General features: G+C 37.0%; 1 protein-coding gene across 5 annotated transcripts in view; it reads right to left on the bottom strand.

The window, feature by feature from the left end:
- Positions 1-26,634, bottom strand: part of CAMSAP2 (calmodulin regulated spectrin associated protein family member 2) — a 118,552-nt gene that overhangs the window by 82,993 nt on the left and 8,925 nt on the right. For 4 of the 5 annotated variants that reach the window (XM_032317065.1, XM_032317066.1, XM_032317067.1 and 1 more), the window contains exon 2: positions 13,894-14,153. The exons of the other annotated variant lie outside the window; for it this stretch is intronic. In XM_032317065.1, coding sequence (XP_032172956.1) covers positions 13,894-14,153 — 260 coding nt within the window. The remainder of the gene's footprint in view (positions 1-13,893; positions 14,154-26,634) is intronic. 5 annotated transcript variants of the gene reach the window in all.

The raw sequence follows: 26,634 nt of genomic DNA, 5'->3' as shown, positions 1-26,634 counted from the left end.
CTACAACCACGATCTATAAAGCAACCTGAGAGCACTTTTTAAAAAGTAAACCAGATCAAACTCCTTGCCCTACTTAAAATCCTCCAATGATTTCCATGCACACTCAGAATAAAATTCAACTTCTTATCATGGTCTACAGGGTTCCACCTGCTTTGGCTACAATCTTTATCTCTATCTACTCTCCCTATCCAACTTGTTCATGGCTAACCTCAGTGGCCTTTAGTTCCTGAAACATACCAATCTCACTCCTACATCAAGGCCATTAACCTTACTGTTCTTTTTGCCTGGAATGTTCTTTTCCCAGATTTCACATTCTTGTCCTTCTGGTGTTTGGGTCTCATTTCAAATGTTGACTCTCTAGATGGGACTTCCCTAACCATCTCCTATTAAAATAGCACATTCTACTTCCTCTAGCTCCTTCTTCTTGATTTATTTTCTTCACAGCATTTGCCACTGTTTTGATTTGATTTGCCACTGTTTTGATTGTTATGATTTGCTTAGCTTTTTACTGCTTGTCTTTGCTACTAAAATATTACCTTTATGAAAGCAAGGGCTTGATCTGTCATCTAATTACTGCATCCCACTTCTCAGGCCCAGAAAAATTTCCAAAAAATATTTACTGAAAGAAATCAGCATTTCATATTGTATAAATTATATAATTTTATGCTAAATATATGTAACCCTAAAACTTCAATTCCTGAAAATGTTCCCTCAAGAAAATTCTTAGTTAGGAATCGTATCATCCAGACATGAAGTTTATTTATTTTATAGATGACCTACCAATTCAGGGCCTTCGAATTTGTTCCTCTGTCAGCTATTTTCTTTCCCCTTATTTTTGCCTAACTAGCTCCTCATCATGTAGATCTCTGCTCAAATACATTCCACGTAAGGATGCCCCTAGCATCCTAACTAAAGAGAAGAGATCACAATTGCCTCAGATCACTCGATCACATTATCTTGCTTTTACTTTCTTCAGAGTCCTTACCCTTCTCTAAAGTTACCTTTCTAAAATTTTTTTGTTTATTTGTTTGACTGCTTACCAACAAAGTAAAATGTATAAATTCAGGGATACAATAATCAACATTCTTACATGCCTGCGAGTTTATTAAAAGAATTTCCTACAAAGAAAGATGGACCCCTGGGACAGCTTTGTAACATATCTCACTTTGTTACATGGCTCATCGTAACCCTCTTTCAACCACGGAACAGTACAGGTTCAGAAGGAATCTGAATAACATAAAGATTTTTTTCTTCTTATTACAGAAGCTCATTTATCCAGGTGTATGAACACAAGCAAGCATCCAAATGGAACACTTTTTAAAGTTTTTGTTTTAATGATCACCTATTTTCTTTCTTTAAATCACGTCACTGACATGAGTTAAAAACAATTTCTTAAACTGCTATAACCTACAAACCGCAAAAGTGGGTTGGTGTCACGGGGCTGAGGTGGGAGCTCAATCTGTTCAAACAGACTGGGGAATAGATGGCTGCGGACAACAGCGATGACCACCCGCTGCTCTAGAGCAATGGACTGGAAGTGTGCAAATTAGAAAAATCTACATTTTGGTATCCAACCTGCTACAACATCTCATTCTTTCTGCTCTAATTATGTATGTGCGCATATATAATCATATACCAATAATTATGTATCATATATAAATATAAACCACCTTCTACTGTACCACCTACTGAAGAAGTTTAGTAACCTATAATGAATAGTTATCTTTTTCATTGTTTTAAAAGATGAAAAGACTTAGTTAATATATGATTAATTCATCACCAGTAAAGAACAAAAATTATTGCTGGCAGGTCTGTAATATCAGACAACTTCTTAAGTATCTTAGCTTTTGCTACTTTGAATGAGTTATGAAGATAAGATCACAAACTTTCATTATTCCAAAGTGAACTATAAAAACACTAACTGGAAAAGATATATGCATGCCCACGTTCACTACAGCACTAATGCTTTAAATATAATAACCAAGATACGGAGACGATCTAAGTGTCCATCAATGGATAAGGAAAGTGTGAAAACACACACACACACACAGAATATTATTCAACCATAAAAAAAGAATGAAATCTTGCCAACTGTGACAACATGGATGGACTTTGAGGGCATACACTAAGTGAAATCAGTCAGTCAGAAAAGGACAAATATCATACAATCTTATTCATATGTGACACCTAAAACACAACAATAACAAAAAAACAAGCTCACAGATATAGATAAAAGATTGGCTGTTGCCAGAGGTGGAGAATAGGGATTAGGCAAAATGGGTGAAGGGGGTCAAAACGTATAAACTTACATGACTTAAGTCATGGGGATATAATGTGCAGCATGATGACTAGAGTTGATAGTACTATACATATTTACAAGTTTTAAGAGAGTACATCTTAAAAGCCCTCATCACAAGAAAAACATTTTGTAAATATATATGGTGACATGTGTTAACTACACTTACTGTGATTATTTCACAATATATACAAACCATTATGCTGTTCAACTGAAACTAATTTGATGTTATATATCAATTATATCTCATAAAAAATCTGAAAAAATAAATTATCTATTTTACATATAAAGCTTGAAGCAACTTTAGATGCTTCATCATCATCATTAGATGCTAACTCTGAAAAGCCAAAAAAAAAAAAAAAAAGAATTGCATGTGCAACTGTAAAGTATATTAATAAAATTTCAAGTCAAATGAAATGATTAAAATTTTCTGAATTGGAAACTAAGACAGATACCAGTTTCATTTCAGAATAATTAACCTGACAGCAATATACCATAGAAATTAGATAAAATAAATCTTAAGGAGGCAAATCCACATACAAACTCTATTTCCATAGTTCTTTTTATTAAAACAGATAGAAACTATTGGTAATTGAATATTAAAATACATTTTTAAGAAAAACATAGTGGTATATTTAGTTTTCAATACCAACACTGTCATTTACTGCTCTTCTCTAGAAAATAAAGTAATTTAATTAAATTGGTTTTTAATGTGGGCTTATAAGCCATTCACAGGTCATACATGAAGTCAATTCAGTTAGTTATAACTAATTTTTTCCAACTAGAATAGAACAAAAATCAAGTTAAAAGCGTAAGTACTTTTGTTTCTATAATATATGCGTAACTAAGTAAACCAGGTGTGGCAAATAACATTTGCAGTAAAATGTACTTCTGTGAGTCACAGTCAAAAGAATGTCAGTACCAGACCAAATGACTGCCAGGGTCTTTTAGCTCTGAAACTTCATAGCTTCCTCGATTGGGGAAAAAGAAAATAAATAACCGACAGCTTTTTCTTTATTTAGTATTTTGCTACAGTTCTTTTAATAGCAAGCAGCAGAATATAAATGTTGAATTAACTGTGCTAATTTGAACAAAAACTGGGGCTTCTTGGAAGGGCACTGGATTGGTTGGCACTGGATTGGTTGACCGCTAAACTCAGAAGGACAGAAGCTGAGCCGCACCAGCGATCTCAGCAGCGGGAGTTCACAGACTTCCGTCTATAGGGCACAGCCTTGGTAAGATGGAGCTCCAACTGCCTACTATCACTGTGCTGGGATTCTCTCTCCATCTGGGTTTTCAGATTCTCAGTAAAGAATCCAATCAGCCCACCATATATCAGGTATCTCAACCCTTAGATAAATCAGCAATAGCCAGGAGCAGGGTAAGATGCATACACATGGTCTCTAGGGAAATAAGAAACTGTCCACCATCTCAATTTGTCCAAAATATCTGATCTTTGTGGCCCGAAATTAACACTTCATTTATTGAGCCCCTACTGTTCAAGACCTAATACTTGGTTCAATATGATAAATATACACAGTGAATATGTATACTAAAACATTGGTGTACCTTAAATATATGCAATTTTTGTCAATAAAGCTAGACAAAAGAAATATAAAATATGTTTAACAAATAAAGAATCTAGATTTTATGTAAGAACAAAACTTTTAATACAACAAACACACACTGAACATTACAATAAACATTTTTCATTTCACATGTGTTCTTTTTTTTTTTTTAAGATTGCATTTATTTATTTGACACAGACAGAAAGAGGGGAACAAAAGCAGGAGGAATAGAAGAGGAAGAAGCAGGCTTCACAGTGAGCAGGGAGCCCAATGCAGGGCTCGATCTTATGACCCCAGGATTATGACCTGAGCCAAAGGCAGAAGCCTAACAACTGAGCCACCCAGGCACCCCTTCACACGTGTTCTTAAAAACTCAGTTATTTTAAGTCCTGTTTTTCTAAACCAGGATTGTTTTTAAAACAGGGAAATTATGAAAATGAAACTTAAAATATTTTTTAAATTACAATACTATTTTGCAAAGTGAGTCACTCTATTTCTTAAAATCTGTAACTTTAGGGGTGCCTGAGTGGCTCAGTCCTTAAGCGTCTGCCTTCGGCTCAGGTCATGATCCCAGTGTCCTGGGATCAAGCCCCACATGGGGCTCCCTGCTCAGCGGGAAGCCTGCTTTCCCTCTCCCACTCCTGCTTGTGTTCCTTCTCTCTCTGTCAAGTAAATAAATATATATTTTTTAAATCTGTAACTTTATATATCAGCGGTAACTAAATGAGATTCATCCCTTACCTAAGAAAAGAGTACCTTCCATGGTCCGGATGTTCACGTTTCCCCAGAATTCCTCTGTTAGAATTCTAATGCCCAAGGTGGTGGTATCAGGAAACAGGGCCTCTGGCAGATGATTAGGTCATGAGGCCCATGCCCTCATGAATGGGATGAATGCCCTTACATATGAGGTTCCAGAGAAATCCTGCCCTTTCCAGCATGTGAGGACACAATGAGAAATTTGTAGTTTACAATCCAGAAGGAGGCCTTCAGAACCCAACCATGCTAATCCTTGATCATGGACTTTCTAGCTTCCAAAACTACAAAAAATAAGTTTATTTATAAATTACTCAGTCTGTGGTATTTTGTTACTGCAGGCTGAACAGACTAAGACAGTGACCAAAACAATTCCCTTTCCTTCCTACCATTCTTGGGATTCCCTGTCATTGCTGAACACTCTGTGTGTGACATTCCACTTCATGCTAACATTCTCTGTGGGTCTTCTCAGAATCAATGCAGATCCACAAGGGCAGGGCAGGGGAAGGATGGTAGTGCAATGTATTTGTAGAATAAGCATTGGGTTAGGAGTCAGAAAGATCTAGGAACTACCTCTGCTTTGTCACTAACTAGCTATTTGATCATGATCTACTCACCACCTCTTTCTACACCTGTCAGAAGAAACCAAATAAGTATCTTAGTAAATAAAGCCATCCACAAGGTTTCCTCACTTGTCAAAAGGAGATGATAATAACTACCCTATTTATCTTTTCTGGGTGTTACCAAAAAAAGTGAAAATGCATCATCAACTATTAAGCACCATAGAATTGGTAGTTTTCTTAACTGAGGTATAATTGACATATTAGTTTCAGGTGTATAATATAATGACTCAATATGTGAAATGATCACATTAAGTTTAGTCAACATCTGTCACAATACATAGTAACAGAATTTTTTTCTTGTGAGGAGAATTTTTAAGATTTATTATCTTAGCAAGTTTCAAATATGCACTATAATATTATTAACTTAGTCACCACATTGTACATTACATCCCCATGACTTAAAACTCTAAGTTTCTACCTTTTGACCCTCTTAACCCTTTTTGCCCACACCCTACCTGCTGCCTGTGGCAACCACAAATCTGCCCTCTGCATCTCTGAGCTTGTTTGTTTTAGATTCCAATTACAATCTCACTTTTTTTTCCTATTAGTTTGCTTGGCCGGATTTTTTGAAAGGCCATCTGGTGTAAATGGGATAAACATGGCTTTGGAGGCAGCAGATACAAGTTTAAATCCTAGCATCATGTTTTATCACCTGCTTGGCCTTGGGCAAATTAATGCACCTTTTATGGGTGTCAGTTTCCTCACCTATAGAACAAGAATACTACGACCTCTCTCATATATTGCATTAGAAATTAACATTTGTCAAGTATGCTCAATTCTGTTTATTCCTCATTTCATCCCCACAATCCTGCACAAGTCTAGACAAGTCTCCACACTGCAGCTCTTTCAAAATTCCAAATAACCCCTAATGTCTTCCAAGAGCATCTTTAGGGCAGAGATCATCTACTTCATCACCAACCTCACTTACTGTACGAAGTAGAACTGAGTAAGTTTATTACATCCAGGAATTCCCATCCATCTTTGTGGTAAATATATAAGAATAACATAAACTAAAAACCAGGATACTCTAACAAAATAAATATCAATCTTACTTCATTTCTCTGTACACAGAAAGATCCACTTTCACTTATATACAGCTCCTTTTTTCCAACAGGTACTAAGAAGAAAAAAGAATGTAAGACAAGCCACAGTCACCTTTATCGTTCTCATCAAAAATAAGAGATTTAAGAATATCAGTTCAACTGATATTTATATTAAATGTTTACTTATTTACTATATTAAATATATATTCAAAGTATAAAACTGACCCTTTACTTATTTTGGGTTTTTGTTTTTGTTTTTTATCATTATTGAATAAAAATATCAGGGTTCTAAAGCACCAGGAGCAACAGAGGATGGGGAAGCTAACATCTAGACCTTGAGCCTCCCAGAAGAACAGAGTGAAACCAAGAAGCTATTTTCCCCAACTTCTAGTAGTTAACCACCTATTAATCAGAGTTGGCATAAGGGATAAAATCTTTTTGCCAGTCCTATTCTAGCTTCTCTTCACTTCCCAGCTGTGAGGATTCAAAAATCACCTTAATTCTACTTCAAAAATGCTTCCTCCAATCAAACTCTCTTCTGCATCTCAACAGCCTGTACTTCAGGTCACCGCTGTTTTAACAACTTCCTAAGTGCTATCTCTTTCACAATACCACTAGAGTGACTTTCTGTAACACAATTCTGACGGTATCCTCTCTGGTTTAAAACCCTATACTAGGTGGATCATTTCCTATCATTTCAGGATAAAGTACACACTTGGCATAGCATAAAAGGTTATTCATGTCCTGTCCCCATCTAACTCTGGTCTCTTTTCTCATGGTTCCCTAACATGTACCTAATTCTAAAGCTACGACCAAACTCCTTTGTTTTTCCCTAAGCATGTCACACTCCCTTTTAACATCCTGTTATACGTTCATACACACTACCTCATTACATGCCCGTCTTTGCCTCCCTGGTAAATTCCTTCAAAACTCAGCATAAGAGTAGGACTAAGTTTGGTGCCTCTGTACACCTTAAAGATATATAATTTGGTCATCTTTCTATAATCCTCAGTAGAAAGCAAGACCCTGAAGGGTAGAAACTCTTTTTAATCACAGTAGAAAAAACACAGTACATAGCAGAAGCTCCATAAATAAGCTAAATAAGTTAATAAAGGGCCTGACTGATTTCAGTTTTAGTCTAAATACAAAGGGTTTTTATGAGATCCTCTGGCAAAATAAACACCAGTCATCAGGTTATTCCATAGACAGTAAACCTGGAGTTCTAAATAAATTATTACAAATTAACACTGACTCAAACATAATAAACATGACTGTAAAATATCAAAAGATAATGTGAATTGTTAACTAAGGTGTACATAATATGTTACCTAGAAATAATGGAATCCAAATGAGGTACATGATTACTGGGAAAGAGAAAACTGAGATCCAGCACTATGGATGAATTCAAAAAACCCTCTTCACAGACAAGTTCTGCTCGTAACTTTGCAAGTCATTATTATACAAGAGTGACCAGAAATTAGTATCTCAACTACTATTGCAATGTTTACATTTATATAATTCTCTTCCTCTAACATGTAATTTTTAATCTTCTTAAGTAGGGGAAAAAATTTTTAAGCTTCTAGAAACATAAGTAAATTACACTGAGTTCCAACAGGTGATGGCACCATGGAAATCCATAAGAATAGCTGCCAAACAAGACCAACATGTTGAAACAGGGCAGAAAGGAAGACAAAGAAAAAAGGAACAGCACATGTTCCTGAGATCAGCTTCTCTGTCCTCAACACCTTTCATACATCCAGCAAAGATAATGGTAACAAGGGAATTACCTTGTACGTTCTTAAAATCAAGAAATTCATATCTACCCAGAAAGGCTTGTCATAACTCTGCCTCATCATCTATTAACAGTCAAGTCAAAGCTTACAGTTATTTGCCAGTACATGAAATTCACATAAACTTCAAGACAGGAACTAATGGTAAATTACTTTGAAAAGAGGCAGGGACAAATTACCCAAGATTTCAAACCACCAGGCAGATTTCCTGGTAGCATACCATTTTACTTCCTCCTACCTCTCCACTTCCCACTTTCCTATTACCTAGTCCTGTTATCCTATTCCAACTACCTTCCTATTACTCAGGCACAGACAAAAACAAAAAACAAAAAAACAAAAACAAAAAAAACCACAACAATGTAGTGGTTATTAAGAACATGGGATTTTTTTTTTTTAAGATTTTATTTTTAAGTAATCTCTACACCCAACATGAGGCTCAAACTTACAACCCCAAGATCAAGAGTCACATGTGTGGGGCTCCTGGGTGGCTCAGTCAGTTAAGCATCCAAATCATGGTTTCAGCTCAGGTCACGATCTCAGGATTATGGGATTGAGCCCCGTGTCAGGTTCTCAGTTCAGCACAGAGTCTGCTTTGGATTCTCTCTCTCTCCCTTTCTCTCAAATAAAAAAATTAAAATCTTAAAAAAAAAAGTCAAATTCTCTACCAACTGAGCCAGCAAGACACCCCAAGAGCATGGGACTTACAGCTAAAATAGAGATGGTCTGAATCCTGCCTTCGCTAGTTACTATGATTGCCCTGTGATCTAACTTAGGTTCTCAAAGCCTCAACTCCTCATCTGTAGAACAGAGACAATATATTTTTCTGTTAGGGTTGTCCTAAGAATTAAATAATGGAAGATACAATATATAAAGTGCAATCCCATGCCTGGCACAGTAAACTAAATAAAAAGAGCCACTAGAGAATCTGAGAAATGAGCAAGTATAAAGATAGATGTAAGCAAATCAGAAAAACCTGAGAATAGACTATTGTATTTTACACTAAGCTGACAGTATAAGAGCTCACAAAGTATTTCATAGTGTTTTACAATGTTTTGTTTACTATAGGTATGGAAAGAATAAATCAACAAAGCACCACCACCATCACCAAAAACCAAAGAATATAATATGAAAACTTATTCTATGATCTTATATCCCACAAAAAAGTTTTAAAATACTTATTCAGTTTACAGCCTCTTCAAGATCTAATCCTAACCTATTTTTTAGCCTCATCTCACTTCTATGCTTCCATGCAGTCAACACTGTCACTTGTAATACATAACCTACTTTCACAGTTAAACCTTGACTCAAACAACTCCTTCAACCTGGTTGCCATTCTCATCTCATTCCTTTTCCTATCCACTGAAACCTCAGTCATTCTGTCCCATTCCGTCCCTCCCTAGAAGAAATAATTATATACACCTCTCTATTCCCTGTGCTTAAACTTACATTTAAAGCATCTATTTCATGTTATCTAATTAGTGTTTTTCTGCAGGCCTCTTCCTCACTAGATCCTAAGGCTCAATGTCATTCAAGGGGAGGCATTAATGGTCAGCTTAATGCAGACCATGAAATGTGATAAAACGAAGTAACTCTTCTTTACATAGAGTATCCTTCTTGAGAGTAAAAAAATATCTCCATCATCTTTCTATGTTTTAACCAGAGCTTCACTGGCTTTCTATTATAACAAAGCTGTTTACTGGCCAGTAACACATATGTACAACAGCTTTTTAGCTTTTATTTTCTGAATATCCAGAAGCATCCATAAAGTAATACTGACCCTTCATGGGAGAACATTTTATGCCTTACTTATCAAATGACCTAACAGCCCACTTTAATTTCCATTAAACAAACAAGATATTCAATCTTTTTTGGTAGTCATTAAAACAAAGTGCATCAAAATAAATTTTTTGTTTTTACAATAATGATTGTCCCAAAACAAGATTTGATTTTAAAGGGTTATTTTGCAATCATATGAAAATCAATCTCATTATTTCATAACACACATACTACATACACACCTACATACACACATATATACACATTTACTTAAATAATTGACTTTTACAAACATCAACTCTTATTTCCCATATATGCAAACATGGTTGGAAAGCTGATTCACAACCAGTTTAATTCGTAACCAGACTACAGTTTAAACAGCTAAGTAAACATAACTTGACACATTTAAGTGCATAAATATGATACAGATAATAGCACTATCAATTAGAAAGTAACATTTCTAGTTCATTCAAATTCTAATTTTAGTTTTGCATAACACTTCTTCCTCAGGCAAATCACTTAGCCTCTCTAAATAAGTATCACCTATATAAAATGACCCTGGATCAGACAAAATTTCTCATACCTTCTTGATCATAAAATGCATCCAAAACGCCTGTTTAAAAATACATATCCAAACCCCTCTCTAAGGTACTAATGTCACAGTTCTGACAAGAGAAATGGGAATCTATTCAAAGTTCCCTGGTACTCATGTTCCTCAGGTTCCTCATCATTGGAAAGTTTTATACATACTGGTTTCTGATTTCTAAAGTTCTTCCTGGCTATAAAATTCTACAAATTTAAGATTTTATGATCCTGATCAAAGTCCCCAGCCTAACCTAGTGATACTGAATGTAATACTCATGCAAATTCATTTTGCTATGGAAGGAAGTTTGAAATCTGCTCTGTACGCTTAAGCTATCTTTTTCAGCATCTGAGTCCATTTGCTACAAGTCCCTAAATTTTCAGATTATCCTAGATATCAGTATTATTTTCACAAATAATTTAATAGATAATGTGATTTGGGCTACAGCATACTAGATATCAGTATTATTTTCACAAATAATTTAATAGATAATGTGATTTGGGCTACAGCATACTTTAGGTTGAAAGATGTTCCCCTGTGATTTCAATGTACACAACTCTTCCTCTGCTAACTATTCAGTCATATACTTAATGCTGATTCAAGCACACATGAAGTTTAGTTCTCAGCACAGTAAGCATTTCAGCACTGTAACTGTATATTGTTTGCATTTGTCTTTTACTCACATATTTGTAATAGTCAATAGGCAGATCATAGCTACAATCTCTTCTCACGTCTACAGATAGTGATTATGTGCTTGATGAACTTTAATGCATTATAATTATTAATTGGCTTTAAAACACAGTGTCGGGCGCCTAGGTGGCTCAGTGGGTTAAGCCGCTGCCTTCGGCTCAGGTCATGATCTCAGGGTCCTGGGATCGAGTCCCGCATCGGGCTCTCTGCTCAGCAGGGAGCCTGCTTCCTCCTCTCTCTCTGCCTGCCTCTCTGCCTACTTGTGATCTCTCTCTGTCAAATAAATAATAAATAAAATATTTAAAAAATAAAAAAAATAAAAAAAAAATAAAACACAGTGTCTAAAATATTTTCCCACTGATAGAAACACAGAAGAAAAATTTTAAACCTATACTCTCCAAAAATCTGCCTATAAAAGCATTGTGAAAAAAAGCATATGTTCTCCAACATGTGTTCTCATTTAAAAAAAAAAAAAAGGCATTCCTCCCAAGCCCCAACCCACCCCGAAATTAATAAAATCTACTTAGTCAAACCGGCCTTATACTTATGTTGATACTTTTGTTACTATCATGTGAACTTTCCAAGAGACTGTAAGGCAGCATACAGAAATAAAGATCCCAAAAGTACTAAAATAATTTAGAGACGAAAGCAGGGGGTGGTATTGGAAGTCAATCTATTCAGTGCTAAACACTATTTTCCGTTTTACTTCCCAAAAAGCAAGACAAAGGAGAAAAGTGAAACTTATTACTCCTACTCTAAAACCAAACAGGACGCCTGGGTGGCTCAGTGGGTTAAGCCGCTGCCTTCGGCTCAGGTCATGATCTCAGAGTCCTGGGATCGAGTCCTGCATCGGGCTCTCTGCTCAGCAGGGAGCCTGCTTCCCTCTCTCTCTCTCTCTCTCTGCCTGCCTCTCCATCTACTTGTGATTTCTCTGTCAAATAAATAAAAAAAATCTTTAAAAAAAAAAAATTTGTAAAACCAAACAAAACAGTTTCTTAAGGAACAAAGTTTTTAACAGTACTCTGAGAAATGTTCTCATATAGGTTTTTGAAAACTGTAATATAATATTAGTAATATCATACAATCAAAATTTCACAGCAATTGAGAAGCTTTAAATCAAACTGTGACAAAAGCTGAAAGTATAGACATAAAGCACAGGTCAATAAATTTGACACTGAAAAGGGTCAAGATGAGGTAGTCACACATGAAGTATTCTAAAACCCACAGAAAGAAGTCAGAACCAGACAAAGAGCAATTCTGTATCACTTAAATCATGGTCTTTAAATACCATTTCCTACAACCGAATTTAAATATATTCACAGCTATCACCAGGATCAAATATAGTGCGAAAGAAACCCAATAGTAATGTTACTAGCTGTTTTCCAAACCCCTCATTTTTTAATTAATTCTACAAGTATCTTCTTATTTTATCTTACATGCACCAAACTGCACTAGGAAAATAATCCCGAAAAAGTGAAGTTTGTTTCTTCTTAAAGAGGACCTGAAATAAATAACAGGTTACCTAAAGGATCTAACTGTATCTGAAAAAGCAGCTACTAAGCAAACAAAGATTCATGAAGTCAGTGATGTGCTTTATAACAATCTACTTGGCCTTGAAATAATGGAAGCAAAAATAATCATAGCTGCAGCATCCAATCAGTGCAGTGATTCTAAAGAGGCTGAATGTGAAATACTGCTAGGACACCTAAGTAGAATTCTGCTCACCCCTGCAGTGGGCAAACCATTCACGTATATGACATGCATCCAAAGCAGACATAGAAAAATCAGAGGGTAACCATAAGGTGAACTTAAAGCCATCGATGAAAGCTGAAAATCTCCTATGTGATAATAAACATTCTTAGTTATCTTTAGTAATTCCATTATAAATCTATACATTCATTAACTAAATTTTTCTTGGGATATTATTTTCTACTTCTCATAACAAATAGTTTTTTTTTTTAAAGAAGGAAAATAGGCAGAAAGTAGGTTATCACCTCATTTAGTACTAGATTTGGTAAAATAATTTTCATTCATCCTTCTTCAACTTTATGATTTCATTTATTTCTAAATACATTCTTCTATATATATCTCTCCCCTTCTACAACTAGTCTCATGTAAGAGCATGATTTAATCAAATGTGCAAATCATTCTTTCCTTCTAATACCATTCTTGATGATGTTCAGCATTTTGTGAACTTAATGTGAACTTAAGCTAAAGTAGTACATCAGAATGAAGCAGTATACGATGAACCTAAACCTTGGATTTATCTCCAGAGACTATAAGGACAAAGCTCCTGAATGCTTGTCACAGCTTAGAGCCCTTCATTCACAAGAATGAACTAATAGTTATTAAATAAACTAAAACATATGATATGCAGAAATTTACCAAGAGGTCATTCTAGTATGTAAATGAACACAAAAATCTCATCTTTTTCCTAATGAGGATAAAATCAAGGATACACTTCCTATCTCTTCTAGATAGTCTCTATGACAGAAAAAATAAGTTTTTAAATTAAGTAAAAATCCCTTCAAAGGAGCTAGAAAGAATGTAATTATTTTTCCTGGGTATTAGAATGGCACCAAGCATTCCAAAATAGTTTATGAAAATCTTCCTTCATGTGGAAACGAGGTTTATAAGAAAATGACAGTCTTTAAACTCCAGGCAGAGATGACAATCCAATTTCAAAACATATTTCCCTCCATTTTATAATACAATTCACACTCAAAGGTATGCACTTCAAACAAAGTACTGTTGAATAAATAAAGACTCACCATCTGTATGGGTTTCTTGTGGAGATCTCGTTCAGTTACCAGTTTTTCTTGGTCAGTGACATAAAGACCTTTCTGTGCTAAAGCCTGGATTACAGCATCATGGCCCAAAAGGGGTTTTGCAGCATCACTCTTGAGAATGAGACTCCCAGCACGACAGTATAGTTCAGCTGATAGAAGCAAATTAACAACAGGAGGTTTGATGTGTTCCTGATCATACTGATCAGTGTAAAACGGTTCTCGAAGTTCCTCTGGCACATTTTCTATAAAGATTAAGATGAAAAAAATTCTTAGGGTATGTTTATAAAAGAAACACAATTTATTTAATAATTATTATGTCACAGAAGATTCCTTTAAAAAATAACAATAACCCTTTAGCTAAAAAGATAATTTATTAGAGCTTGGCAGATAATCTAGAATAAAGGAGATAGAAATCTCCTTTACAGGGCGCCTGGGTGGCTCAGTGGGTTAATCCTCTGCCTTCGGCTCAGGTCATGATCTCAAGGTCCTGGGATCGAGTCCCGCATCAGGCTCTCTGCTCAGTGGGGAGCCTGCTTCTTCCTTGCTCTCTGCCTGCCTCTCTGCCTACCTGTGATTTCTCTCTCTGTGTGTCAAATAAATAAAAATCTTTAAAAAAAAAAAAAAAGAAAGAAAAAAAGAAATCTCCTTTACAGAAGATATTGTTCCAAGTATAATCTAAAAAGGGACTATAAAGGAAACAAAGAGAAAAGTTTTCTAAGTCCAGTGCCTCTGAGGAAAGTTTTCTCACATGCATACTCAAATGCATAGAATGTGCGAAAAGATTCCTAAAAACTAATTTCAATGAATGCCCTCACATTCAAGTAGTCAACCAGAAAATGCACTATAACAGATACTGTAGGGAGAATGCAAGCCCTTGCCAAATAGCAGCATAAGATCATTTGCCCAAAGTTGTACAGCTAAGCACTTGCAAAACAAAAACTGCTTAACTTAGTGTGTCCCTCTGTCTCAGGGTCTCTGGTCTCTTGCCCTTCTTGCTTAGCCTGCTGAAGGTATTTACAGACCATGACAGCTATAGTTTAGGGGAGAACTACTCTTAAAAATCCCTTCACCTATAAATCACTACTACCTTCACCTTACCACTCACCATCCTACCCCAACAAGCCCTCCAGGACATCCAACTGACAGAGAAATGGAGATACAGAAAGGAGAATTTATAAATGGGCCATGTGAAAGAAAACAAATTCTTCTGAGTTTCTTTTCTGCCAGCGATTTCCCTTGAAGAATGTCAAGCCCTACTCTCTCAAGGTCTACTTCTAGAACACTGTTGGGAGCTGCTTTTATATCTGATGGCAGCCAGATTACCAAAAAAGCAACAAACAAAACACTTCTCACTGTTTTACAAGTTTTCTTGTTTTCTACCTTGAATCTCTTCCTCTTCCTCCCACTCCTTAGCTGGACTCTGTGCTCTTAACCAAAGCCAATGTAAGAATGAGGTTTGTCTTCCAAAAGGAAAGGCAAGCATCTAAGTTACAAGCTACCGTGGAGCTAAAACCACAGGACCTGATAGCTCTGGCGTGACACTAGCCAGTCCCTTGCCTGCCTTCTCTTTGAAAAGTGAGGTTTCAAAGCCAGACAACCCCAATCACTGGTATTAAGAATCTTCTGAATAGACAGCTTTAATACAAGCTCAAAATAAGTCACAGTACTAATCAAAGTGATCATTTTAAAAATATATTCACAAAATATTAATATACTCCTCAGCAATTCTCACCCTAAAGTTTTTAAAGAGCTTTTATTATTTAGAAAAATATTTTCACCAGGAGTGCCTGGTTGGCTCAGCGGGTTAACTGTCTGACTTTTGGTTTTGACTCAGGTCAAGACCTCATGGCTCATGAGACTGAGCCCCACCTCAGTGGGGAGTCTGCTCAAAGATTTTCTCCCTCTGCCCCCACTCCCACACACATGCATACACGTGCCCTCTTTCTAAAATAAATAAATATATCTTTAAAAAATATTTTTTCATCAAACATTATTACAATAATGATTGCATTGATCATTTTATATACCATCATGGTTCTGGAGAAATTCAAGGAGTTAGAAATAATTCCCACCTTCAAGAAGTCAATAATCTACAAGAAGACTAGACAGACAAATGAAGTTAAGCAATTCAGAAACAATGAATGAGTAGGCATCAAATGAAAGAAAATAATTGCTAAATGAACAATTGTTCTAAATGAACTGTTAAGTGCTTAAAAGTCAAAGCAAGCAGCATCATAGTGGGCTGAGATGACTTCTATGTTAAGAAAAAGGATAGGAAGAATAGGCAGAATTTATTTAGCTAAAAAAATAAAAAATAAAGAGTATCTAAACAGAAGGGGAGAGCCAGGGAGAGAAAGAGAAGATGTGAAGAGACACCAAATTCAATAATCTGGGTGGAGGAAAGGGTTCATGTAAGAGTAAACAGTAAAGCTGGAATGGGAGGCAAGGGATAAGACAAAAGTAGTATCTCTTTTAAAGATGCAGGCTTTATACAGTAACAAGGAAATGCTTACTGTTTAAAAGGAGAAGAGTGACACATTAAGAATGATGTTGGGGGGGGGTCGCCTGGGTGGCTCAGTTGGTTGAACACCTGACTTTGGCTCAGGTCATGACCTCAGGGTCCTGGGATGGAGCCCCACGTCAGGCTCATCATTCAGAGGGGAGTCTGCTTCTCCCTCCGTTCTTCTCCCTGCTCAAATTCTCACTCTCACTCTCTCTCTCTCAAACAAATAAAATTTAAAAAAAAAAAATAGAATGATGTTTGGGGATAATTAATCTGATCTTCAATACTGACAGTGGTGAAAATCAGACATAGACTATAAAGGTAAGGAAATGAAGTGTGAAAACCAAGAAGTAAAAGACATAAAGAATTACTTAATACAAACCCAAAAATACCCAGGAATAAAGCAAAGGGAGGGGGTGAAGATGGCAAAGACCGTTAGGCCTGGGTTACCTGGGAAACAGTGATAACATTAATAGAAAAAAGAAAATCAGAGGAAGCACTAATTCTGGAAGCAAGATCATAAACTCAGTTTTAGAAATGCTGATTTAAAATGACAGCAAAAATATCCAAAAAGCAGCTGGGGATATAGGACTCTGGAAAGAGGTCAAGAGTAGATATATCAATTTGGGATTCTGGTGAAATCTAAAAATATCATCCTCATTTAATAATTAAAAACACTTTTCCTCCTTCATAGCTACCTTAACCAGTAGTGAGCCAGCCTTAAACTTAACAGCTGCCTCACCCCAGGTATAAACTACAGAATACAGTGTTGGTAAATTAAATTTAGTATCATAGGAACTATATAGAAGTTATTTAGTAGAACTCTAAAAGAGAAATTATTTAATTTTAAGATAATTATTATAAGATATAGGCCTAATGGAGTTTAATTTCTTGTAACAATAAAAAAATGACTAATACAGGTAACTTGGTATCTGAACATAAGCCATGCAAAGAAAAGTGACTGCTAATTTCCAGGATTACAAACTTCTCTCCCATACCTGTACATCCACCTAACATTCATTTATTGCTTTTATATCCATTCTCACACTGATCTTTTTAACGGCTTGGTAAAAGTGTTAGACAATCACACAAAATGCAAATATATATTAGGAATTAGGAATATACTAATACTTACTAAGGACATTTATGTGTCAAGACACTGTCCTAAACATGCCTTCTATCATTCAATATTAACAATTCTCTTGCCCGCATTTTAAAGATAAGGAACCTAAGAAAGGCTATCTTGCCAAGGGCACATATTTGATAAATGCAGAGCCCTAGCTCAAAATCATCTGCTAAATATCTTAAAAAGTAACAATGGTTTGCCAGGATCACTAGGTTAAAAGGTGGAAGACATACAGCTGAGGGGCTATTTCCATTTTATTATGGCATACCTACAAAAGATATGAAAGTGCACGTTTTAAAAAGATCCTAAAGCAGAAAGCAAAAAAAAAAAAAAAGAAAAGAAAAGAAAAGGAAAGGAAAGGAACCATAACAAGCCAAAGAATGTTTCACAAATATGACCAAAAAAGAGGGCCTAAAACAGATTTTTCCACCCCCTAAAGAATGCAAAACTGCAGAGTAAGTATTACAAAATAGGTCACTTTCAAAAACAAGTCTTCAAGCACTAAACATGGCTTAAAACAAGACTTCATTTTGCCAACTATCCAAAACTCTTTTAAGTTTGAAATTGTATCACATTGTGAAACAAAATGAAAGCTGAAAGAGCATTTTAGAAAACAGACAAAAATCAAAGATAAGAGGTTTCACCCTCTCCCTCACCTCCAGAAACACAAAAGTTAAGAAATTAATGCATAAGGAATGGATGAGTGAAACTCCACTCCTAAAATTGCAAAGGATAAGAGACAAGTTTTTCTTGTGTACCAGGACTTAAGCAGAACCTACCTTAATCATGTTATTATAAATCCTGACTAGATCTAAGTTTTGAAATTAACAATCACCTGAAATGCTTGAAGTACAAGTAAAGGAAGTAGACAGTGAATTGCTCAAGGCAATTTTCTATAAAGATGGGTTAGTTAGTAGTTGCATACATATACCAGCAAATGATATACATTTCTTTAAAACAATGAAGGGTAGAGAGGTAAGAGGTGAATGCGTTTCAGAAATATCACCATGCTTGATCATGAGAACACTGCCTTATTTTCTAAATCTAAAAAAAATCTCTAAAATAATTACTGAGAAAGAACTAGTGAGTTTGAAAAATTCCAACTGAAAATAAGACATAAATCTTGAACTTGAAATTAACCAAGACATGAAATGGTCAATAACATGGAAAAACACAATAGTGCCAGTATCAGAGAAAGTTAGGAGTCATTTTTTATCTCTGAAAACGGAAATACTTTTTAAAACCCACTGTTGACAAAGATGTATCCTTATACATGACCAAAGGGCAAGGACCATGTCTGTCTTATTCACCAGGATATAAATTCCCAATTCCTAACTTAATGCCTAGTACATGGTAAACACTCAATACATACCTAATAAATTAATGAAAATGTTTTTTTTTAATTAACATATAATGTATTATTTATTTCAGGGATACAGGTCTGTGATTCATCAGTCTTACACAATTCACAGTGCTCACCATAGCACATATGCTCCCCAATGTCCATCACCCAGCCACCCCATCATCCCACCCCCCTCCCCCGCAACAAACTTTAGTTTATTTTTTTAAAAAAATTTTTTTTTAGCCCTGTCCTAAAGGGACTCTAATATTTCAAACCTCCCCTGAACTCCCAGATTCTGTGCTAGTCATCAAAATTTATTCCTTGCACCTATCTTTAAAAACTTTAGGGGCACCTGGGTGGCTCAGTGCCTTCAGCTCAGGTCATAATCTCAGGGTCCTGAGATCAAGCCCTGCATCAGGCTCTCTGCTCAGCAGGGAGCCTGCTTCCCCCTTCTCTCTGCCTGCTGCTCTGCCTACTTGTGATCTCTCTCTCTCTCTGTGTCAAATAAATAAATCTTAAAATACATACATACATACATACTTATCTCCCTAGTTATCTCCGTAGATCACTCTTCTGCAAAGAAGTAAAACCTTCAAAACCAAACCTCTTTTCAGTTAACCTACATTCACTACCTTTAGGAGGCAGCACGATATAGTGGGGAAAACTGGGGCTTTTTGAAAGTACAGGCTTTGGATTTAAAAAGAGGAGTCTGAATTTTACCAGTTACCTGCTACAGGATTTTGAGTAATTAATTTCTCTGAGTTCAAGTTTCTCCATATTCTGCAGATATGACTCAGCCTCCTCCTTCTTCTACCCCATCTCCCCTCCCACAATGGCCCACTATGCTCCAGACATCCAAGTCTTTCTGTTGCTACAGCATGCCTAGTTTGTGCCTTTTGGCCTGTACACCAGCTCTTCCTTCTGCTTCTAATGTTCCTCCCTCTAACCTTCACGTATATAGCTCATTCCATTCTGATCTCAGCTAAACATTACCTCCTCAGATATACCTTCCCTGACCACCCATTCAGTAATCTTATTTTAATCCTCTCTGTTACAGTTAATACTACTCTATAATATGTATGTTTATTTCTGCCTCTTTCCACTACAATGTAACCTCAAGGAGAGGAGGATATTTCTCCATCCTGTGTCACTGGCACCTAAAACCGTGCCTGGAACATAGCAGGTACTCAAATGTTTACTAAAACAACATAAAGTACCTAACCATAGGGCTTTGCCTTCAAATGAGATGTCAATTAAAAGTGAACTCCCTCTACCCTTCCGCTTACAAAATGATGTATTAAGTGCTGTTCAGCATTCCTGAGCTTAAATTATCTCCTTCACTCCTCCCACTACCCTGTGAGACTAAAGCACCTCTTCTGAGTCCCAGATCCTTGTAAGCCAGCTAGCCTACTCAACTCTTCACTTGGATGTCACAAAGAAACCCCAAATTCAAAATGCGTGCCAAGCTTTTCACTGACAAGGGGAGCTACAAATATAGGAAGGGACTAGAAATGAATTAGAAAGACTAGAATGAACTCTGGTGTTGGACTAAAATGCAAAGCATCATTATGAACACATGGTGTTTTATATCTGTCTATATAGAGAAAGAAATAGATGTACTTTATGTTATGTGTGTCTTCCCTAGCTCTGTCTGCGAACCCCCAGAAGGAATAAACCTAGCATCTATATCTTGGTTTCTCACTAAAAGGAAAGAAACAGCGATTTCCAGAGCTGGAGAAGACAAAGTACAAGAGGAGCTAAGAATGTCTTTGTATGTATGGGGCGGGGGGGAGAGGTTTGTGCACATGTGCCAAAAAGAAAGAAATGCCACCAAATGATGGGGCCATGTCAAGAGGACACAGGATCCAGAGGAAAGGCAATTCCACTGGTCAAATCTGGGACAATATGAACATCAAAATACATAATGATAATAAAGGATTATAACCCACTGAATTAACAAGAATCAATGAGTCCATCCTGATATAAATGAAAAAGTAGCAAAAGAAAAACCTATTTCTTATTGTAGAACGTCAATTAATAAATGGGAAAAATAGTAATAATCAATAGTAATAACTGACAAGCAAGAATCATTACTGTATGCTAAAATGGCAGATAAAAGTTCGACGAACAGGACATTTCAATTCATCTCCCCATAAATTATCAACTCAAAATGGAATAATTTTATGGTGCAGAAACATGGCAGATACCACTTTAACCAACTGATCAAAGGTAACATCACCAATACCAAAACAAACATTATCTGTCTCCTGATACAATTTACTGAGGATATAGCATCTCTTCTGAGGTAATTCTGCCAGATCTGCCTAACTTTAATCCGGAAGACTCTTAAGACAAATCCAAATTGACATTCTATAAAATAACTGGTCTACTGTATTTATAAAACAAAAACTTTAATTTTTTTTTTTTTTATTCATTTGAGAGGGATACAGAGACAGAAAGCACAGGCAGAGGCAGAGGCAGAGGGAGAAGCAGACCCCGGCTGAGCTGGGAACCTGACTTGGAGCTCGATCCCAGGATCTGAAGATCATGACCTGAGCCAAAGGCAGACCCTTAACCATCTGAGCCACCCAGCTGCCCCTGTAAGACAAAAATTTTAATGAAAGAAAAAAATCAAATTGTGGGCTCATACCTTATGGAGCATTAAGAGGAGAAATTTCCTACTTCTTTCCTCTCCCTCTGCCCCACCAACCTCCCTAACATCATTATACATTAGGGAAGATGTCAAGCTGTTCAATCTTAGGAAGAATGGAGGGTAAGGAAATCCTCTCTGGCTAAACATCTCTCCTCTGTGGCTGCCTAGATGCCAACTGTTTTGTCTCTAGGTGCCTCCCAGGCACTCTTGCCCAAGTCCCTGAGCAATGCAGGTATGGAGCTCTATAAGGGGGTGACAAGGGTATGTCTGTTGGTGGAAACAGGTGGTGATTGTAGCAGTGATGAGAGGGGGTGCAAGGGTGGGTCAGATGCCAAGGAAGGGAAGAAAGGGAAAGGAAAAGGACAAGAAAAAAGAAAGCCAAAGAAGATGGCAGGAGGAGGAGTGGGCTAGGAAATGGTCTCCAGTGTCTGGATTGCCAACAATCCTTGTCTGGGAGCAGGTAGGTCTCTGTGCGCTTTGTTTTTCTTCATAGTGTCTGGGTATTCTTGTTGGGACACTTTCAGCGCCAGCATCCATCCCAGGATCTCATCATCATCCCAGTCATTCCGACCAAAGATAGAGGGGACAGCTGCTATATAAGAGCCCACACTCCAGAGCAGGGGATAAGAACACAATAGGGGAGGCAGCCCAGTCAGCCCCTGTAAAGAACTGGCTGGTTGTACTACAGAGTGAAGGAAGTTTGGCAAGAGCTAAGACAATGCCTAGGGAAGAATCCAGAGGGCCAGCTCAGCATGCAGCTCAGGGTGCTCCATCTTTAAAAGTAGCAATATCATGAACAACAAAGACAGACCAAAGAACAATTCCAGTTTAGGGAGACTAAAGAGACAAGTCAACTAACTGCAATGCATTGATCCTGGAATGGATCTTGGAATGGGGGGAAAAAAAAAAGGCAATGTCATTAAGACAATTGGCAAATTGGAATTTGGACTGTGGATTAGATAATATCATAGCAAAGTTAAGTTTCCTGATTTTTATAAATTTTATTGATATTATATAGAAGAAATGGATCCTTCATTTTAGGACACAGACTGGAGTATTTAGGGGTAGGGAACACAATGTCTCTCATACATTCTCAAACAGTTCAGAAAATATTATGTATATATGCATGTACACATACATACATACACACGTGTTTATGTGGGAGGGTGAGAAAAAGAAAATGATAAATGGGACAAATTGTTAACAATTGGTAAATCTGGCTAAAGGGTACTCGGGAGTTCTTTGTACTACTGTTACATATTTGAAATTACACTGAAAGTTATGAAACCTCAAAATGTCCCAAATCAGTCTTTTCCCTTAAACCCGACCATCTTCCAGCATTCCCCACATCGATGAACGATACCACTATCCATCTAGTTGCACAAGCCAGAAACCTAGCAGTCATCAGTAATGCCTCCATCCCCTGCCCACAGTGTCAACTCACATCTCCTGGGTCCAGGCTATCGATGCTTCTCATGTGAATTACCTTATTTACTCCTCATCGTCTTCACACATCCACTCCTGTCCCTATTTCAAACCATACTCTCCTATAGCCAGAATTTGCTTATTTGCCATAGCAAATTTGATGTTACACACCACCATGGAACCTTTGGGTTTTCAAAGACCTTCAGCACCTTCAGGGATTAAAATCCTCAGGGCACCTGGGTGGCTCAGCTGGTTAAGTGCCTGCCTTCAGCTCAGGTCATGATCCTAGGGTCCTGGGATCGAGCTCCATATCAGGCTGCAAGGAGCCTGCTTCTCCCTCTCCCACTGCCCCTCCCCTGCTTCTGCATTCTCCCTCTAATAAATCCTTTTTTAAAAATGGATTAAAATCCTCCCTCGGACCTTAGAAGGAGGAAGTAATCCTGTCCCTACCCACCAGTTTGTATTAGACATCCCTGCTAGCCACATTCAGTTCCTAACAATCACACACCCTTTCAATACAGAACCTTTGCCTTTGTACATTCTGGTCACTACTGAGAATGGTTTTCTCCCCATTCTTTACCCTTTCAGTTTCTGGGGGGCCAGTGATCCACTCAGTTTCGTGCAATTCCCATCCCCAATGAAAGGAAGAACATACTAGTTGTCCTTCCTTCCCTGTATCTCAGTGTAATGTACTGTTACTCTCTATTCTATTCAATTATAAAAGAGTAAGTTTGTGGTTTTTAAAATATAGGTGAAAGTATAGATAAGCACTAGTAAGCAAGAAGTTTGTTAAACACAGAATCCAAAGAATGTGTTAAATAAAAGGAAGTGGTTAATGTGTATGTTAAACATAAAGGAATGAAAAAAACCCCAAAAGATACCTAATATTCATGAGGTATCTAGGCACTTAATATCCATGACATATTGAATATGTATGAGACTAAACAAACAAGAGGCAGTGAACATTAAATACACATGAATACTTAATATCTGTTGAGACCTTAATGTGGCCACCCACTGATGACACCCATTCTGGCCTATCTGTCCCCTGACCAAGCAACACAAAACCCATTGCTATTCATCAGGCTTATGGGTAAGCTACAGCTGTGGCAGACATGCTTGTTCCTGGTGTCTCTCTGATACAAGTGTATATCACTGGCCTATGTGTCACTATGGCCCTCCTTGTTCAAACTTCAACTCCAGTCCTTGTGACCATACCATCATCATTAGGGAAGGCTAATGTAGCAGAAAGAGATGGACATAAAAACACTGTACACTGCAGGATTCAGGGAGCACAGTTCTTTCTCCCTGCTTGCGTTCTATCTTAAATATGTTAACTTACCTCATCTCTTTCTCCTTGCTTCTCACTGTAAATTGATTTAACAAACCATATGATTTAAGCATTTTAAATCATATGAGCCCTTTTATATGTGAGCCCTTCTTTTTCTGTGACCTCTGGAGTAGTTTGCCTGGTAGTATACTTGAAGGCTACCATTCATTAAGGTAATTTCCCACATAGAATAACCATATACTTGACAAAGAAAAGTTTCTTTTCTTTTTTTTTTTTTTTTTAAGATTTTATTTATTTGACAGACAGAGATCACAAGTAGGCAGAGAGGCAGGCAGAGAGAGAGAGGAAGGGAAGCAGGCTCCCTGCTGAGCAGAGAGCCCGATGCGGGGCTCGATCCCACGACCCTGAGACCATGACCTGAGCCGAAGGCAGAGGCTTAACCACTGAGCCACCAGGCGCCCCAAGAAAAGTTTCTTTTTAAAGGAGCTTTCCAGCTAATAAATGAAATCATGACAGTCAGAGAGTTAACTAGACATTAAGGGCCTCCTGGGAGAAATATGTACCACGTGTGAAGTATGCCAAAAAAGAAATAAATAAACTTCAATCTGTACAATCCTATAGACTTAACTGCCAATTTATAAGAAACCTACTAAATAATACCAGAGAGATCCAGACTACAGGAAATTTTAAAGGACAAACACTCTGTAAATACTCTCTCCAGTAAATAAAGGCAAGCAAGACAAAATGAGATATAGGAGAAGCCTATATATTAAAAAAAAAAACAAAAAACAAAAAACACACTTAGACATATCAACCAATTATAAAATATGACCCTTATTTGGATACTGACTGGAACAAGTGAACTATAAAACAAAATAAATAAATAAAAACAAAGATTCATGTGACAATCCAAGAAATCCTAACACTAATGATACAGAGTGCTGTGACAGACAGTGCTGTGATGATGGCAGTACTGTGGTTATGTTTAAAAAAAGAGTTCCTGACTTTGAAGATATAAACTAATATATTTATAGATGAAATGATACAATGTCTGGGATTTGTTTCAAATAATCAGTGTGGCTAGAAAAAAATCAGTGTAACTGATAAATCAAGATTGGCTATGAGTTGATGGTCATGGGGGTTGGATAAAGAGTACATAAAAGTTTATTGTCACTGCACATATTTGGTATCTTCTAAAGAGAAAGAAAAAAGAGAATACAGAACGTCCATTCAGTGATTAGGAAAGAGCTCTGAATACTGTGATATGTGGATGTGAGGCCTACACCTACCACAGCCATTTGCTTCCACAGAGAGAGGACCGTGGGAGAATGAAACTCACACAAGAAGGGCAGAGCTAGGGAATCACTAAGAAATAGAACTGGATCCTTGATCAAATCAGATCAAAAGCTCATCCTGCCTCAGAACTTTTTCAGTTATGTAAGCCAATAAATCCTCTGTACTATAAGCCAATTTGAGAGGGATTTTCTGCTACTACAAGTAAAGATACTTTGACACGGTCTTCCATTAACTCTCAACCTACTCTGGTCATGGTTCTGCCTCTACATTCCCCTCAATATGTTCTCAGCCACGTCAACAATAATTTCATCATTGCTAAATCTGACAGTTTTATTATGAGACTTCCTGCTCAGCTATACCTTATTCTCCTCCATCTCAATGTTCTCTTCCCTGTGCTTGAGATTCTACACTTGCCTGGCTTGCTTCTGTCCTCTCTGGCTTCTCTCAGTCTGGCTCCTTTGATGGTTCTCCTGTCTTGGGTCCCCTTCTCTCTCCTCCATACCTTCCCTCAAAGTGCCTGGCAGTTACTCACTTTTTTTATAACCACTTATGTGTATCATCCCAGAGGTCTTCTAAATTCGACATATGAATTTTCAAGGGACTAATGCACACACCACCATTTTAGATATTCCTCAAATTCAATGCTGTCCTCTCACACACACATACACATAACTCTCTTCCATATACACAACTCTCTTCCACATGGCTCTCTTCTACTGTGCCCTTTCTCAGTAAACAGAAGCAATCTCAACACTCCCCCACTCTCATCTTTGCTTCCACATGTCCAATCAGTTACCGAGTCTGAACATTTACATTCATCCCTTTTTCCATATCCACTGCCACTATCCAAATTCAAGGTGTCACCATCTCCCACCTGGACTATAGCTTCCTAAATACCTCCTTCTTTGTAACTCTTGGTCTCCCTCCAGTACATTTTCTACTTCCAAGAAATACTTTTTTTTTTTAATGTGGTAAAATATACATAACATACAATTTACCTTTTTAATTTTTTTTTAAAAGGATTTTATTTATTTATTTGACAGAGAGATAGACAGCACAAGTAGGCATAGTGGCAGGGAGAGGGAGA

Source organism: Mustela erminea, chromosome 17, assembly GCF_009829155.1.
Source record: "Mustela erminea isolate mMusErm1 chromosome 17, mMusErm1.Pri, whole genome shotgun sequence".
NCBI classification, from domain to species: Eukaryota; Metazoa; Chordata; class Mammalia; order Carnivora; family Mustelidae; genus Mustela; species Mustela erminea.
The sequence above is the reverse complement of the archived record's forward strand: the minus strand, read 5'-3'. Positions and strand labels throughout refer to the sequence as shown.